At 37.6% G+C, this 17,986-nt stretch overlaps 1 protein-coding gene across 3 annotated transcripts in view; it reads left to right on the forward strand.

Moving 5' to 3' along the window:
* The window catches only part of nr5a2.S (nuclear receptor subfamily 5 group A member 2 S homeolog), a 62,241-nt gene extending 44,654 nt beyond the window's left edge, over positions 1–17,587 (forward strand). For 2 of the 3 annotated variants that reach the window (XM_018259443.2, XM_041591207.1), the window contains 3 exons: positions 1,486–1,605; positions 3,235–3,382; positions 16,543–17,587. In XM_018259443.2, coding sequence (XP_018114932.1) covers positions 1,486–1,605; positions 3,235–3,382; positions 16,543–16,790 — 516 coding nt within the window. In that variant the 3' untranslated portion in view covers positions 16,791–17,587. 3 annotated transcript variants of the gene reach the window in all.
* Positions 17,588–17,986: the final 399 nt, after the last annotated feature.

Below are 17,986 nucleotides of genomic sequence, written 5' to 3' on the forward strand. Positions count from 1 at the left end.
ATAGAGCACTATGGTTGGGCAGTTTGGGGGTTTTGCCTCATGCATGACATTAAAGTTGGAATAAAGTTACATATGTGGCCAAATCATCCACTATATAGCCTGTAGTCTATAGACCAACATTTTGGACTACTCTGTGAAGATCCAAGATGCCCTTTTCCAACTCTTGTAAAGCCAAAGTGCCTATTTTTTTTTCCATATAACCTTGTGTGAACATACATTGTCAGATTCCTCTTAATCTACTAGTCAATGGCACCCTTTCAGCAATGGATTTACAACCCTTTGTCTGGTATTAACTGACTACAAGACATAAATATGCTGCTGTTTCCTTCAGAAATGATAAATAATGCTTCAGAGTTGCTGAATTGTACAATTTTCTCCTTTGCCTTTTTATCCTGCTGTTTTTGACGTTTTCTCTCACTTTTGTGCAGTGGGAACCTGTAATCATTAACAATGCTGCCCCTGTGATCACGCACTTTGCTAACAATACTGCTCCTGTGTGACTCTCATTTTAGGGCACAGTATCAGTGGAAAGAAATCTCATTGCTCTGCAAGTTAAGATAATTCTGCCTCCGTTGAATAATTAATGGGAAATTAGCAGTAGATTCTGCGCATATGGGGAGAGAAGCTTTTTTCCCAGGGGATAAAACAGCTGGTTTGAAAGTATGTTTCCTGCATAGACTGTACATTTTCCCAGCCCAAGAAATAAAACAAGCCCACCTGTAAAAAAAGTGTATGTAGTGGAAGCCATTCTGTGGATTCTTGGCCATAAGAGGGATAGTACCAGCACCCATAGTGGTTTGGATGGCTCTGTTGCGGTACTAACTATGGAAATATGTTAACTTTAAGCTAGAGAAGGCATAACTTTTCTAATCATTTATAAATTTAAATTAATGCTCAGAGAATGACTCATAATTTAATGCTATATATAGACAAAACCATATGTTTGGAGATATACATCATACCGCCCAACTGTCCCGCTTTTCGCGGGACAGTCCCGATTGTTACAACTCAACCCACAGCCCCAGATTGTTACTGAAATATCCCGACTTTCTCTTTGATCTCCTGCACCGAACAGCCAGAAAAAGATACAATGTTTCTAAAACTTAATTGGCTTTTGGCAGTGAGCCCAGAATATGCGGCAGGTGTAAATAGATACTTTTTTTTTACAATTTAAGATAAGCAGAGAAGCAATTGTAACAATTTAAGATAAGCAGGTCTTTGGGGGAAAATGTAACTTGCAGCTTAAAGGGAAATTCACCTTCATTAGCAAAACTGTAATAACACATAAAAACCACAGACGTGTTTAAACCTTCATAATCTGCCAAATTTTGTAAAATGAACATGGTAATTAGGGGGTGTGACCACAAAATTGGGCATGGGCAAATCTTTTGGTCCCTCTTTCAATTTCAAAAACATATGATACATATATACCGTTAATGTGATTGATTGCATTCAGTGAGTGAAACTTGTGGTTTTTGTATGCAGGTGGATGATCAGATGAAGCTATTGCAGAACTGTTGGAGTGAGTTACTTATTCTGGACCATATATTTCGTCAAGTTCTACATGGGAAAGAAGGTTCCATTCTGTTGGTCACGGGACAGCAGGTAAGCGCTGTGCCACTGATCCTTTTACTAGAGTCACATTCTTGAGGTTCTCTTGGTTTCTTGACAAGGGCAGACATTCAAACATGTTAGAAAAAATAAAACATGAGAAATTTTAAAGAACCAGTAATTCCAAAAAGTAAAAGCTTTTGTGTACATTATTTGATATATTCTTAGATGGCTGAGGGGAGAATAAATATACCTGACTGTAGACTGGGTAGATCGGTAGTGTCATAGCTGCTAAATTGATAAGGATTCTCAGGTGAGGCTACATATACAGACATCTAATCTGTGCTTGCGCCATACTAAAAATACTTTCTGCAACACAAAGAGCAGCAGAGACAATGGCATCCACGGAGACACATTCACTTACATATACACAGCCCAAAGCCACATCAGAGTTCAGTTTCACTCCATGATAAGCGTTCCTGACCACAGCTATTCCTGGACACACTCTTGCTACTGTTTAACAGGTGCATATTGTCACAGCTGTCACTGACACATTGAATGTGTCACCTGTTTCCACGCTTATATTTCACAGGCACAGACCCAAAGTGAATTGCTGACTGTGTTTACTGGGTTAAATGATCAGTCCCTCTGGAGAGCTGGAGTGGTGTTGAAGAAGGGAAGTTTAACGGACAGAAGGGGCATTTCCACATAGATGCAATTGATCCAATGACATTCAACTGTATGATGGGCTAAAGATTCAGTTAATGTAGAGTTGGGGACTGAGAGAAGTCATAGCCAAGTATTAGATGCAATTAAGGGGTTAAACTTTTAGCTTGACAATGGCTTCCATACCTACACAGTTTATGAAAAAGCTTAAAATAAAAAATATAGATGCTCAACTACAAGTGTTTTTTTTATTTGTTTTTTTATTGCAGCATTGCTCACTTAACTTTCTCCCCATAAATCCCATCAGCTATTTAAATACTTATTTTTACAAGGGCATCATTAGCATTATATGATAATTTTTTTTTCTGCCTTCCATTTACTTTACATAATCTCCAGGCTGACCAGAAAGTTCAACTCCTCCATGCCTCGTGGATGCAGAATTTAAAAATAAAATACAATTAATAATCAGATGTTTTTTTCTCTCTATTTTTAATTGCAAATTGTTGCCAGGGTGTCTCCAGACGGCCCCCGGCTCACTCATGGGGGGTAGGCTTGCGAACATAATTATGGAAATTAGCCATCAATACATATGAAAAATTAATCTAGGTTGGTGTGGCTGAGTGGCAGGCGAGGGATATATCCAGATTATTTTGCTGTTGCTGCAGTCAGATATTCTTTGCATTTAATAGATTAACCCGTAGTGGTGCACTTCCACTTCCCCCCTAACATTGTTTTCTATATGAACCATTAATGTGTGCTTTATGCATTTATAATACATGGCATTTACTTCTGTCTCATTCTAATAAGTATCATATATAAAATGACACTGGGTGAGTTACCTGAACAGAGACACTCCAGCTGTTGACCTGTTGACCTACAGTTTCCAGCATATTCACTGCCAACTCAGCTGGGTGCAGAGGGCCATTCATATGTAAAAAAAAAATTGGTGTTTTATAAATAAATAGTAAATATTAATAATCTTTTCACTTGACCTGATCTATGCTCTCTAATTTTCAGGTGGATTACTCTGTCATTGTCACACAGGCCGGAGCCACACTAAATAACCTCATGAGTCACGCACAAGATCTTGTTGCCAAGCTTCGTTCTCTGCAGTTTGACTTGAGAGAATTTGTGTGCCTGAAATTCCTGGTACTCTTCAGTCTGGGTAGGTCCTCCAATTCTCTAACCCCTCTTTTCTGTATTAGAGTCCCTCCCCAGGGGTCTGGAGTATGTTAACGTGAAACTATAGTAACTTTTGTAGATTTAGAAGTCCTTTTATCTATTAATGCACCAATTTGCATATTGCAGCAGAATTTGTTGGTTCACTTACATTGAACAATAGGTGCATGTTTGGGCAATGTACACTTGACAGTCATTTTTAGGACAAGTTCACCCTAATTCAGAACAGTAAAACAACAATGTAAAGTAGCCATTTGTTTAACTGAGTGATACTACAATTTTTGGATATTTGCCTTTACTGATCCAAGGAATTGCCTGTATTTAGTGCAAACCTTGTTATTATTATAATTGTCATTGCCTTTACTGTCAGTGACCAAACTGGGGCAGTTCTTAATAGTGGTACTAACAGGTAAACTGGTATTCAAATTGTAGACTTCTTATTTCACCCTAAGAGACATAGGTGGAGATTCGGGGAGAATTAGTCGCCCGGCGACAAATGGCCTCTTCTTTGAGCGACTAATCTCCCCAAACTGCCTTCCTGTTGGCTAGAATCTAAATCACTGGCGGGATGGCACTCGGATCGCTTTGTTTCCTCGTGAGGCAACTTTGGGCGACTTCGGAAATCAAATCGCTCCGAGTGGCATCCCGCCAGCGACATACATTCTAGCCGCCAGGAAGGCATCGCAGGGAGATTAGTCGCTCGAAGAAGAGCCGATTTGTGGGTGACTAATCTCCCCCAAATACCATTGTGTGCCTCTACCCTAATACAATTCTAGCTTGAACATTACCTATATTTAACTTTATACAGTATAGTTACTAATAATTCTAAATGTGACCTTAGTACAATGTGCAGTATCTCCCAACACACACACACACTGGGGCTCATTTAGTTAAGTTGGCTGTGCTTAACAATGGACACATACTGTATGCCCCAGAGCAATGATCCATAAAAAACAATCTGAGATTATTATTCCATCTGCAGAATCATCAAAATTGTGCTTCGTATTATGAATTACAGCACTGGGGCCCAGTTTTAGTATGTGAGCCCCAATGTTTTGCACACAAACCTTTATATATGTATTACCATATTTTGTTTACACACACGTATATTATCACACATAGAGATAAATGTTAACTGGTTAGATATCTTTTGCTTATTATTGAGTTAAAAATATGGATTCAGTGCCTTAAGGAAGGTACCCTGAGTATGTGCCTGGTATAGGGGCACGAAACGCGTAGGATCTGTCTGCACACCCACTGTTTGTATCACACTGTATGCAGAAATAAAGCCGCATTGATATCATAATAGGCGTCTTTGGCACGAATTGGCCTGAGCTCCGTATGTGAGTCATTTGCTCACAGTGCCTTAACCACTCAGTTTCCACTGAGGCAAGAGGGAGTTAATAACTCTCCAGACCACACTGCATCTTTATTACATTGAATGTAATAAGTATTTCTCTTTTTGTGTCTAAAGCAGATCGTTGATCATAATCATTGCACAGCTTTATGTTTAAATCAATAGTTATTTGTTTAGCAATAGAAAAAACGGATGTAAAATATATGGAGAGCGTTGAGTATTTCTAAATAGCTTAATAAAAACAGTTTGATTGCATCTCATTTGTTTAACTTTGTGTAGGGAGGATAGGGAAATTATGCTAGTCAACAGAAAGATGCAGCATCTTTAAATCATGACTGTCACCTCTGCAGCCTTCTGGCTGTTAAACTATAACTCCCAGCACATACCTGGGCATCCTGGAAGTGAAGTGGCAGCAGGACAGCAGGTAGGGCATCCTTGGGCTGATCTTTTTATTGCTGCAGTGAAATTGCTTCGAAAAAGGAGATAAAGATATTTATTTTAAAAAGTTAGGCTAAAACATGTTTCTACTGTATTTTTACAATACAAAATCCTGGCCTTCCAGACTGCATATGATCTCCGAAATGTGGTACCCAGGTGCTAAGCTAATCAGAAACCATAATTAGGGTTTCAACCATGTTTTGTTGTGGGCTGTATGTACTGTAACATAATACCCTACCAGAAGGGATGTCACTTAGACCCAAGGGCATTTTGTACTAGATCCAAACCCTCCTGCCCCAGTATGAGTGCAGGAAGTGCTCGGGGGGGAAATCAAATCGTTAAGAAATCTTCTGAATAGTCTCTGCATAGACCTTTTTCTTGAATCCAAAAGTTCAGAAAAATGTACTTGAATTATATTCTGAAGACACATACAATAGGCAGTGGTGAACGACCCCTGTTACCAGGGGGTCAGGGGCATCTAGTATACCAGCATACCTCCTAATATTTTTGATATAAAAATCTCTATATTTTTAGCTATAGCCACACTTAGACAATCTCAAAGCTTCCTCATTACTTCATCATCTTTTCTCCATTCCCCTTAACTTTCTATTTTTCCAGGGAATCTCATGATGAAATGTTCAAACAGGGGTAAAATCACCCAAATTCTTTGTCATTATCTGACTGTGACCAGCTTTTGTGTATATACTCCCAAACTTGGCTGCCCTTTTATTAGACACCAGTGGGATCACCTGACTATATATTGATAATGGGTTGAGTGCAGAGGACTCTTGTATTTGTCTATATGTATTTTGTGGTCACAGCCTCATTGCACCCCCGCCTAATGATTTTGGAAACTAGTGGTGAGCACAACTTTCCCTTGTTTGTTATAGTTCTACAGGAGCAGTGACCAGCTCCATTTTGTAGCTCCCACCCTTCCCAGCTATAGTCAGGTGATCCCACTGGTGTCTAATAAAAGGGCAGCCAAGTTTGGGAGTTTTACTTTGAAAGCAGCTAGTAAGTTGCAGGTAAAACGTATTCGTCCCTTTTATAAAATGTATAATTAAGCAATAGAATTCTTAATGAATCAGATGAAAATTAAGCGTAGGACTGGCCAGATATGGGATGATTTTGACGTAGTTGGCCAGCTTAAATATATTGCAATATATGGACAAACAATCCCTGTTTTGTTTAAAGGGTAAGGCATTTTTCAGTAGCTGTATGCACAAAATGTCTCTGTCTTAAATATAATGATAATGGGTTGAGTGCAAAGGAATCTTGTATTTGACTATATGTATTTTGTGGTCACTCCCTCATTGCACCCCCGCCTAATGATTTTGGAAACTAGTGGTGAGCACAACTTTCCCTTGTGTTTTATATATATAAACTGCAATAATTGACAGCACTCCAAGGATGATTCCAACACAGCAAAAAATGAAGTAAAAAAAGTGGAGGTTTATTGGAAGGATCCTAATAAACCTCCACTTGTTGTACTTCATTTTTGCTGTGTTGGAATCGTCCTTGGAATGCTGTCAATTATTGCAGTTATTGTTTACCCAGGCTTTTGGTGAGTTATATTATTTTGCAACCTGATGACAACAGCTTGTAAAACCTGTAGAAGCCCATCACATTCACATCCCTAGAAATGGCCAGCAAAGTATTGTGAGGAAAAGACATAACCCCAAGAATGGTTCTAATTTCCTAAGGAGTTAGGGTAGGTAGCTGCACGCAATCTTGGGGTGCATAGAAGAGAGGCCTCTAAATTATAATTTTGCATTTATAATAACAATAATAATCATGCCAATAGCAATTGTAAAGGAAAGTTTTGAGAGATAGTATTCTTTAAAGGGGTCGTTCACCTTTGAGTTAACTTTTAATAAGATTCTAGAGTGGGATATTCTGAGACAATTTGCAATTGGTTTTCATTTTTTATTAGTTGTGGGTATTAAGTTATTTAGCTTTTTATTCAGCATCTCTCCAGTGCTTTTCAGATTTAGGTCAAGATATTTATATGTGTAATTAATGTCAGCGACTTGATGGGAATATTTGATTGCATTTTTGGAAGTCCACCTTTAAACGTAACCAATCATAGTAGTAGTACTGGTAACAGTTTGTTATCCTGGAGTTCAACTAAACCCCTTTTTATTATATCTGGTACATGATGTGCCTAGATGTACAAGTGTGGGGCCTTCTACTTTTTTACTCTGAGCACTCGACTAATTGTGGGTAAGGTCATTTTGGCAGATGACATTACAAGGTCAAAGAAGAGTACATTGAGTGATGCCACACAGAATAAATACTTTGAAACTGTATCTGCAAAAATAACTTCCATCTGTAGAGCATTCTCACATCTCAGATGCACTTACTATGATATAGTCTTCTAATGAAAATGAAACCACATGCCTTCCAACCAAACAATAACTTGATCATCTGTGCTCTCTCTCCAATAGAAAGTGCCCCTCCAAATCGCTAACAGACAATATAAAAATCAGAACCTTTACTGTTCTTACAGCTTACCAGTGATTGGTTGGTTTTGTGTTACTGCAAAGGAGAACTTTGCAACATGAGTAAAGTGGCCCTAGTGTTTCTGCACTTTAACTTATGAAGAGGCAAGAATTATAAAATTGTTTAGTTCATAGACATACTGGTTTAGTATTGCATTGCAACAAGAGCTTGTAACCAGGAAACCTATGGCCCAGAAATATTTTTATGTACGGCTGAATAAAATAAGAATAAGAAGGCCCAAATTAAGAGTTATTTGGTCCATGGGTAATAGGAAAAATGGGTGAAGCCTTGAAACTTTTTCACAGTGTTTTTTCGGATATTGTCAAAAGCAAAATTTGCCATTTCCCTGTTTTATTCCTTTGCTCTTCCATTCTCCACCATTGTCTCTGTATATTTCCTCATTCTCTCTCTCCATTCTCTCATCTATATCATCCTCTAGCTCCTGCCATATTTTAACTACATCTCTCGTTCATCACCCTCAGTAACTTATTGTCGAAAACACTGTGTAATCCTGCCTCTCTCTCCCTCTGTGAAACATTTTGCTTTCTTTTTCTATTGATATTACACTTACAGACTGCTGTGGAAAAATCAATATAGACTTTTCATTTAGTGTCCACATGCAGACCCAACAGGGTCTTGTGCTAGCCACACGATTAATCGCTGTTATTCCACTTTCGGTAAAAGATGTCTGTGTATGTCCTTTTCTTATTTAGACATAACAGCCCGATCTGTCATGTTTGTCTTGTGCCAATGTCCTTTCGTCAGAACATACTCTGATGAAACTCCATTTGTTATCAATGCAAGGGCTAAATATAAAATGCAAAAAACTGATTTAAAGACAATACCATCTACAGATACTACTGCTGTATTTTACCTGATACTGTAAAGGAAGAACATAATCTTACCTTTATGTACAGTGTTTAATCACCCACAAAAAAAATGAATAAATAATCAGACTTTGCTCTTCCATGCTGTAATCTCAGGGCACTGAGCAGTGCAGGGACCTTTTAGGTTTTGCATCAATTTCCTTCTTCACTAGCACATGCTATGTATAAAGGCACATGCAAATAGCTGCCAATCAGGCCAATTAAAGTCTGATTTTTTCAAGATTTATTAAAGTCAGATGGTGTTAAAAGTCCGGATAAAAAACTCAGACCTGCCTAGATCATGTAGAAGTCAATGGCAGATGTCCCGAAGATATCCTGATTTGCGCTGGGTTTCTGAAAAAGTCACGTATTCAGGCGTCAAATCTGAAAACAGTTGCGGATTCAGATTTTTTTATACAATCTTAGCAAGACTTTTCCAGCACAAGAATTTTTCAGCAAAATTTAATGATAAATAGGAGGGAAAGTCTGTGTGGATTTGGTCGAAGTGGCTTTCCAAAAATAGTGAGATAACTTTAAATATTGATAAATAACCCCTAAGAGTTATGATCAAGTGGTACTTTGGGCAGATGAAGTGCAAACCAGTACAATCGCCATTCATTTCAATGGCATGGTACTTACCTCTTACCATCACTGAATACATATATACCTATAAGTCCATGGCTTTTGAACTTGTATAAAGAACTTGTGGCAGAAAAACACAGCCTATTATTATGAGATGTTCTTTAATACCTTGGTATGAAATGTCTCACAGATTCATTATATTATAGGAGAATGGTGCTCTTAATCTGTTAAATCATAGACCAACTAGGTCACCCAGCTATTGATTTGTGTCTGGGGCCTCTCATAATCATTTTTAAACACATCAGAAATGGCTCTTCAAACAGAAAGTCTAGTTAGACAATTACCCTCATTGGCATATGTATGAGGGAACCTGGTACTAGTTGGGCACCTACTTAAAGGAAAACTATACCCTCAAAATGAATACTTAAGCAACAGAGTTTATATCATATAAAGTGTCAAATTAAAGACTTTTATCAAAAGGGTATATATATTTAAATAAATATTGCCCTTTTACATCTTTTGGCTTGAACCACCATTTAGTGATGGTTTCTGTGCTGCCTCAGAGATCAGCTGACCAGAAATACTAAAACTCTAGGGGGTTATTTGTCAAAGTCTGATTTTATCTCAACATATTCTGCTGCAAACTCAGATCAAATCCACTCAAATTTTTTACGCTTATGTATTATATTTTCCCAAAAATCTGATTTTTACATATTTTTTCTGATTTTTCATAGAAAACTCAGTTTTTTCTAATTTTTACCCGAAAACTCAGATGTCTTATGTTTTTTGCCCGAAAACTTTGGGGTATGGCATGAAACACATCAAAAAATCATTGGGACTTCTCCCATTGACTTATATGCAACCTGGACAGTTCTGAGATGCCGGATTTTCTGATTCTGACTTTTCCATCCTCGGGGTTTAATAAATTCCGAAAAATGTTCGATTTTTTAAAAGTCCAATTTTATAAAAAGAATCACAATTTTTCGTGATTTTTGCATTCGAAGTTTAGTGAATAACCCCCTTACTGTAACAGGAAGAAGTGTGGAAGCAAAAGACACAACTCTGTCTGTTAATTGGCTCATGTGACCTAACATATATGGTTTGTTTGGTATGTTTGTGTGCACCATGAATTATAGGATCCCAGGGGGCGGGCCTTACTTTTTAAAATGGAAATTTTCTATTTATGATTACCCAATGGCACTTACTACTGAAAAAGTATATTATTATGAAAATGGTTTATTTACATGAAGCGGGGTTTTACATATGAGCAGTTTTATGTGATATCTTTTTATACATTGTTTCAGGGGGTATAGTTTCCCTTTAAGACTAAACCAAGGGAATGGCTGCACAAATAAATTGTACAATATATAACTTCACTTTTTGTATCTTTAGGATAAATTTACAGTATATTACATTCTTATTGTGGCAATCTGCTACCATTGACTACTATACCAATGCATTAACCTAAGGCAGAGAATCAATTAAAAATGTTTTGCCTACAGTAGATAGATCAAAATAATCATTGATACTAGTACAAATTTTCCCTATTGATTAGTCAGCGTCTTTATCAAAGCAGCATACTACAACTTGTATAATTCACGGCTGTATGAAGACACCAGTAGTGATAAGCGAATTTGTGGCATTTTGCTTTGCCGAAAAATCTGCGAATTTCCCATGAAATTCACGAAACGGCGAAAAATTCTCAAATGTATTTTTGACGCCGGTGAATTTTCGAGGCGGTTTCACAAATTTATTCGCCGGCAACAAATCGCGGGAATTCGCACCTGGCAAATAAATTCGCCCATCACTAGACACTGGTCATATATTTTGTCCCAGCAGTCAAGAGGTAAACACAACACAAATTGTTACAAATAGTCATAAAAATAGCTGTGGAATTTTGCTGTGTTAAATAGGTTGTGTAAATTTGTATCAATGGGTAGTGCCATCTATTAGGAGCATGGACTGCATTGATTTTCTCACAATTGGAGTACCTGTGGGTTAGCCTAGCAGCAGTAGGAAATAACAGATAAGGGTTAAATGTCATACATGGGAAAGATGCAGATTACAGGATGGAGATATGAACATATGGGACCTGATATGTTGCCCACTAGTAGGTGCTGCGGGAGACAGAAGTAGAATATAGAGAGATATGTATATGTAGTAGATTGATTGGTAAATAAATAAAAATTCTCTCACATATCATACAGATTCCTTTAAGCTGATCCAGCTAATAAGTATACAGTGTTTCCCATGTTTCTGCACATCTACCTATAGTAGTTCTACCCATTCAGGCAAAGCTGCCTCCAGGCAAGATTGTGAGGCAAAAAACTACAGAGAGATTATTCAGATCAGGCTACTGCATCTCTGCAAGGACATTCCTGTCAGTTACTTTCATACTAACAACAAGAATACGATGGGCTTCCAAATAATGATATAAAGAATGATGCGATCCGCATCGGAGCTCACCCAGTAGCGCTGTGCTTTCCTGGTCGCAGCCCGTACGAGACGCCGGCCACTTCCCGCCGGTATTCAGTGTAGAGTAGACAGTATTCTCGTCACTATCGGCGCTGATCCAGGACACGGCACACAGACAACAGCGTCAATGCAAAAGGTTGGCTTTATTTGAACACACATGCGGTTGTGGATTACAGCGGTGGATACACAAGGCTGTCTGACTTACGCGTTTCTTGCCGGATCCCCCGGCACTTCCTCAGAGGAAGTGCCGGGGGATCCGGCAAGAAACGCGTAAGTCAGACAGCAATCTAGCCAGTGGTGCTGACCTCTAAAATCTTTAATTCATGATGTTGCTAAGTGTCCTGCAAGACCAAATCGTTCTCTGTTAAATGACACACCCTTTAAGGTAATGGCACTAACTAGTCTGAGATAGGTCCAGCCACCAGCAATGAAGAAAATTGCTCCCCAATGGCTCCCCAACTCATTGCAGCAGTGAAGCTGGGCAATGAAGGTCCATGGAATTTCTAGCATTTAAACAAATGCCACTAAGCACCCACTATAATATGACAATCGGTCTCACTGATGTATATCTTAGTATCATCTTAAGTAAAAGCTAATTGTAAGCTGAAACTACGTAAATCTTCCTAGTTAAATGGGGCTGTTTGCTTTACCCGATTAAGTGCTAAAGGCTGGCCGACGCTGTGTAATTAACAGGCTGAAGGTTTGATTGCATTAATGTATGCTGGCTGGTCTGGACGCAGGCATGGGAAATCTCTCTGCTGTCTGGCTACATGTAATGTATTCAAAAGGACCTTAGGGCCTACTGTTCAATGATGATAGAAAAGTGTGCGTGGCCCCTCCATACACTTATTCTGTGGCTGTTTCATGTAAAAAAGAAAGAGGTAATTAATCCCTGAGTGGGTAAACATGAATAGATCAGAGGAAGCTTCTACAGAAGGAAGTGGAAAGGCCGCTTCTTACTTAAGATATTTCTGTGCAAAGTTTCTTACAAACCATGGATTTCATGCCGGAAGCTTCAATCTGGAGATACTGCATGGGAAGTCCAAGCACCTTTGCCTGCACGGTGTCCGCGCACAAATGTGGCGCTTTACAGAAGGTTTATAGCTCGGTCTGCAAAATGCCTCTCGTGTTATATCTCCGGCTAAATTGACTGCAGCTGTGTAAAGCTAATTAAATTTATATAGCTGTAAAATAAGGTGCAGTTGAGTAGCATAGCCCTAGAACTGTAGGTTCTACAGAAATCATAGGTAATAAGATATAAATTCACACACATGGTAACATGTTAATGCTTTAACTAGACTTTAATCCTGGGCTGAATTTTTCATTTCAATTCTTGTAGAGCATTCTCTTCATGACTGTTCTTGTAGATTCTGTCTTGCAAAGGCCACTATCCCCTCAAACGATCTTACTAATTTGTATTTAGAATATGAAAAAATATCAATGCTAGCATAATTTTAATCGAGAGAACTGTCCTTGTGCAACAAATTCCAGTTTAAGACCTCTATCAGCTGGCTGTCCTCCAACTACAACAGAACATGCCCCTATCTTACAAGGTCCCAAATGCTTCGGGTTCTTGTTAAAGAATTATTATACAAGTAGAGAATTATGGAAGGAGAGAAAGGAACTTGTGGCCAGTGAGCCTGTAGCAGTTTAGGCAATATGAAAACTGCTTCATAGCAGATAGAAGAACATAAAACATCATTTTACACTCACTGCTTAATATTTCTGCAGATAATGAAAAAAAGAAATTTATATATATATATATATATATGGAATATTATGCAAAGCAAGGCACTCACAGGACTTTAAAATGTGGTGAAAAGAGATAAAGTTTATACTGTATATATACATATTGTATATATATATATAAATTCTCTTTTTCCTTCCCATAAATTAGCACTTGCCTTAAATTTTATTAGAATTTATCCTTGAGAAAGGGCTGGCACAGTTGGAATTAGCAAATACATAATTTGTTATTTTTACTTCTGTTAGAAAGATGCTTACAGCAATCATTATCCTGATATACTAGAGACATGAAAGAGACGAGAAACCCTTATTTATGAGTTAGGTGTTGTTGTTTAATCAGAATAAACAAAAAGTTGTTTTTCTTTGCAGATACCTATAAATACAGGATACAAAATCAGGATAGTGGAAATTTTAATCAGGCTTAGCACACATACAAGGGACTGATTTAGTGAGCTGTGCATGAACTCTATTAAAGTGGTGCATTTCTCAGGGCCACTAAATACTAGCAGATGAACACTAATCAGTCAGTCAAACAAAATCTTCCTAATTCATAAACCAAATGGAAAGTAAGAAGTCACAGCACCGAACATACTGGATTTAATCACACAAAAGTAAATGACTCAAAAAACTGGAAAAAGTTCCTGGATTTTCAATGTTAACAACAGTTTAAAATAGTTATTTATTGTATGGTGTCAATGGGCTGCATTTAACCTATGAAACATGTCACTGCCCTTAGTTCGTATTAGTCCTAGGAAAGGGTGACACTTTAACCTTCCGCTCTACAACCTGGATGAGAATATATTGTCTACTCGATATAAAAATAAAAATGCATGAGAATCTTCAGCAAGGTTAAAGGCCAGCAGCCCATCCATTTTCCAACGATGATCCGTCTCAGAGACATATATTTTAGGAGGTGACTCCTTGTGAACATCACTTTGCTCTCCAGCTGAGTGTAGCAGATGGCTCATTAGCATAGTCTTGGCCTGTCCCAGGATTTCGCTATCATTTAGAAAAATGTCTTGTGGAAACAGGACTTTTTGTCTAATTTTATTAGAATTAACGGTGTGGTGGGTTGGACTCCAAATTCACCTTAGGTCAGAAAAATTAATTCAGAATGATATGAATTGTTGCATTACTCTGGTTTAAAGATAGGACGCACCCTGGAGACTCATTAGGGAACTATATATTATGTGCCGGCGCTGAGAATCAACTACCTTTGTGTCACTAAAGGGTTTGACCTTGTTCTATTACTGCTATCGTTGATTCTGCTTGATTGAAGTTGTATAATGTGTTAAAGTGAATTATACCTGACCTTGTTTCATTTATTTATTTGTTCTTTATTTTTCCTTTTACCCTCACTAGATAGATAGATAGAGAGAGAGAGAGAGAGAGAGAGAGAGATGCAGTCCAATATATGTAAGGACATATATATATATATATATATATATATATATATATATATATATATATATATATATATATATATATATATATATATATATATATATATATATATATATATATATAACATACATCTTTATAAAACTAAGCATTATACAAATACAGATATAGAATCCCATTATTCAGAAATAACAGGAAGTCAATCTCCCATAGGTGATATTTAAAAAAAAAAAGAGATTTTAGAGATTGATTCGCTTTATCTCTGGAATAATAAAACAGTACCTTGTACCTGATCCCAACTAAAACAAATTTAATTGGTTTATTTGATGTTAAAAATAATCTGTATAATAACCTGTTCTCCCAAAAAGCTCTAGAACAGGGGTCCCCCTTTTTCACCCATAAGCAACATTCATATTTAAAAAAGGTTGGAGAGCAACATAAGTATGCAAAAAGTTCCTGGGGGTGCCAAATATGGGCTGTGATTTGCTATGTGGTAGCCCGTATATGGACTCGCACACTACAGGACGCTCCATTTGGCAGTACATCTCTTTTTTTTGTAACCAAAACTTGCCTCCAAGCCTGGAATACAAAAATATGGACCTTCTTTGAGACCACTGGAAGCAACATCCAATGGGTTTGAGAGCAACATGTTGCTCTCAAGTCTCTGCTCTAGAATATGTTAATGCCATTTCCTATAGTAGTCTACTTTAATTTACTTTAATTCTTCAGTTTTGATTGGTCTGATTTTTTTGCACTAGTTAGTACCTGATGGCCACTAAGCTAAAATAAATATGTGTTGATGGTGCACTTGTGCCACAACTGTTTCGTAGAACTCTCTAGCATGAATTGTCTACAGTACAGGATGAACTGGTGTGACGTATGATAGGTCATCAGTACTGACATCAATACATTTGCTAAAATAAAAAAAATATTTTCAAGAATATTGTCAATTCATGCATATGTGTGTTTTATAAACAATATATTCCTTAAGAATTGTAAATGGTATTTTCTTTCAAATATACAGTATGTACAAAAATTGGGACTTCATCTCTAACCATCGGCCCCTGCGTACTGAAATATTGTAAATAATCAAAGCATAAAGATTAAAAAAGCAATATTTATTCTAGGGATGCACGGAATCCACTATTTTGGATTCGGCTGAACCCCCGAATCCTTCGCGAAAGATTCGGCTGAATACTGAACTGAATCCGAATCCTAATTTGCATATGCACATTAGGGGTGAGAAGGGGGAAACATTTTTTAATTCCTTGTTTTGTGACAAAAAGTCATGTGATTTCTCTCCCTGATCCTAATTTGCATATGCAAATTAGAATTCAGATTTAGTTCGGCCGGGCAGAAGGATTCGGCCAAATCCTGCTGAAAAAGGCCGAATCCTGGATGAATCCCAAACCGAATCCTGGATTCGGTGCATCCCTAATTTATTCACAATATATCGGCTGGTGGGGTTAAGCATTTAAAGTAGCGGGATCCCTCCTCCCACATGCAGCACTGCTTGTTTTTAATTTGGTTTTAAACAGTACATTATGGCATGGTTGTGAATACATTTTGCCATTTTATCTTTATGCTTTGATTACTTACAATATTGGAGTACGCAGGGGCCTATGGATGGAGATAAAGTCCCAATTTTTGTACATATATTTAAAATTGTTTGGGGACACTCAAATCTACATTATATAGCCTTTGGTTATGACAGCCATAGATATACTTTGCTTGATCAAATTTGGTATTTTTCATGTACTATTTTCTTTCTTTACTCAGATGTCAAGACCCTGGAGAACTATCAGCTGGTGGAAGGAGTTCAAGAACAAGTTAATGCTGCTCTACTGGACTATACCATGTGCAATTATCCACAGCAAACTGATAAATTTGGCCAGTTGTTGCTACGGTTACCAGAAATTCGGGCAATAAGTTTGCAGGCCGAAGAGTATCTGTATTATAAACACCTCAACGGGGATGTGCCATGTAACAATCTTCTCATTGAAATGCTTCATGCAAAGAGGGCCTGAACCATTTCCCACCTGAACTACACACATTGCAAATACTGTTTAAAGACTTTGTAAAGGTTAAAAAAGGTATAATCAGAACTTTAAGTCATTAAGTGATGCATCAGGGTATTTGTATTTCAAACTGTGAAAGACATTACTTATCTACAGAAGATTCTATATGGACCTTTCTGCCTGAATTCAAAATGGCCTCCTGAACAGAACTGAGAACTATTGTGTTTGTGTAAAAAAAAGAAGCTCCAAAGAGAAGCTCAGAAAAGATTGTTCTGTTAAATATGTGTCAAAGAGAAGAACCTCAGAAGATCCCTATGTTCAACCTTCCCTTGCTAGCTGAGTACAAATATAAGTTTGCAGATAAAGCCTATGCATTCTATTGCAGTGTTTTGTTTCATATATGGTTGGCCAAAATTTAAACCAAAAAAAAAAAGTTTTCTATACACACACACATATATATATATATATATATTAGCATGTAAATGACTCTCTCAATTTGTTGGATAAATGCCTGCAAAATGCAAAGCATGGCGGTCAAGTATGGCTTCCATATGTGCAAGGCCTGTGTTTCTCAGATTACATAGAGAACACCCCTGATACTGTTCTGCCTCTTAGTCCAAACTAAATTCAATGCCTGGAACACCAGAGAGCTCATAATGGGTAGCTGGCACCTCTGGCACTTTAAGAGCTTTAATGTGAATTCTTATGTCTCCAAATGTGTACAATGTATTAAAAGGAAAGAAAGAAAAAATGGTGAGAATGAGCTGATCACATTTACATCTTTCTTGAACCAGAGAAGCTTCTAATCTTTGCACTGTGTTCTCTTAATCGCTTGTTACACGTTTCACTTCTGCACAGATGTTCTCTTTGGAGACGGCCTGACTTTTTTATGTTCATCTAAAATTTAATTGTACAAAGGTATGACATTATCTTGTATTTTGTGTTTACAAACTATAGAATGAACTCTGTTATAATGTCAATGCCGGACTCTGCGTCAGGTAGGAGTTCTCACAATTAGGCCACAAGGTACTGTCAATGTTCTGTCAGTTCCCACACTTGGTACAATACATTCATAATCAGAAAAGCACTTACCCCATATTACAGCAAAGAAAAGTAACTGCTAAAAATATTCCCTTCTGGGGTGGAGCATATCCAGCACAAGCAGTGAGTTAGCAAAACAAAATGGAATAGGAAAAGCAAACACG

The sequence above is a fragment of the Xenopus laevis genome, chromosome 4S (genome assembly GCF_017654675.1).
Source record: "Xenopus laevis strain J_2021 chromosome 4S, Xenopus_laevis_v10.1, whole genome shotgun sequence".
In the NCBI taxonomy this organism is placed as follows: Eukaryota; Metazoa; Chordata; class Amphibia; order Anura; family Pipidae; genus Xenopus; species Xenopus laevis.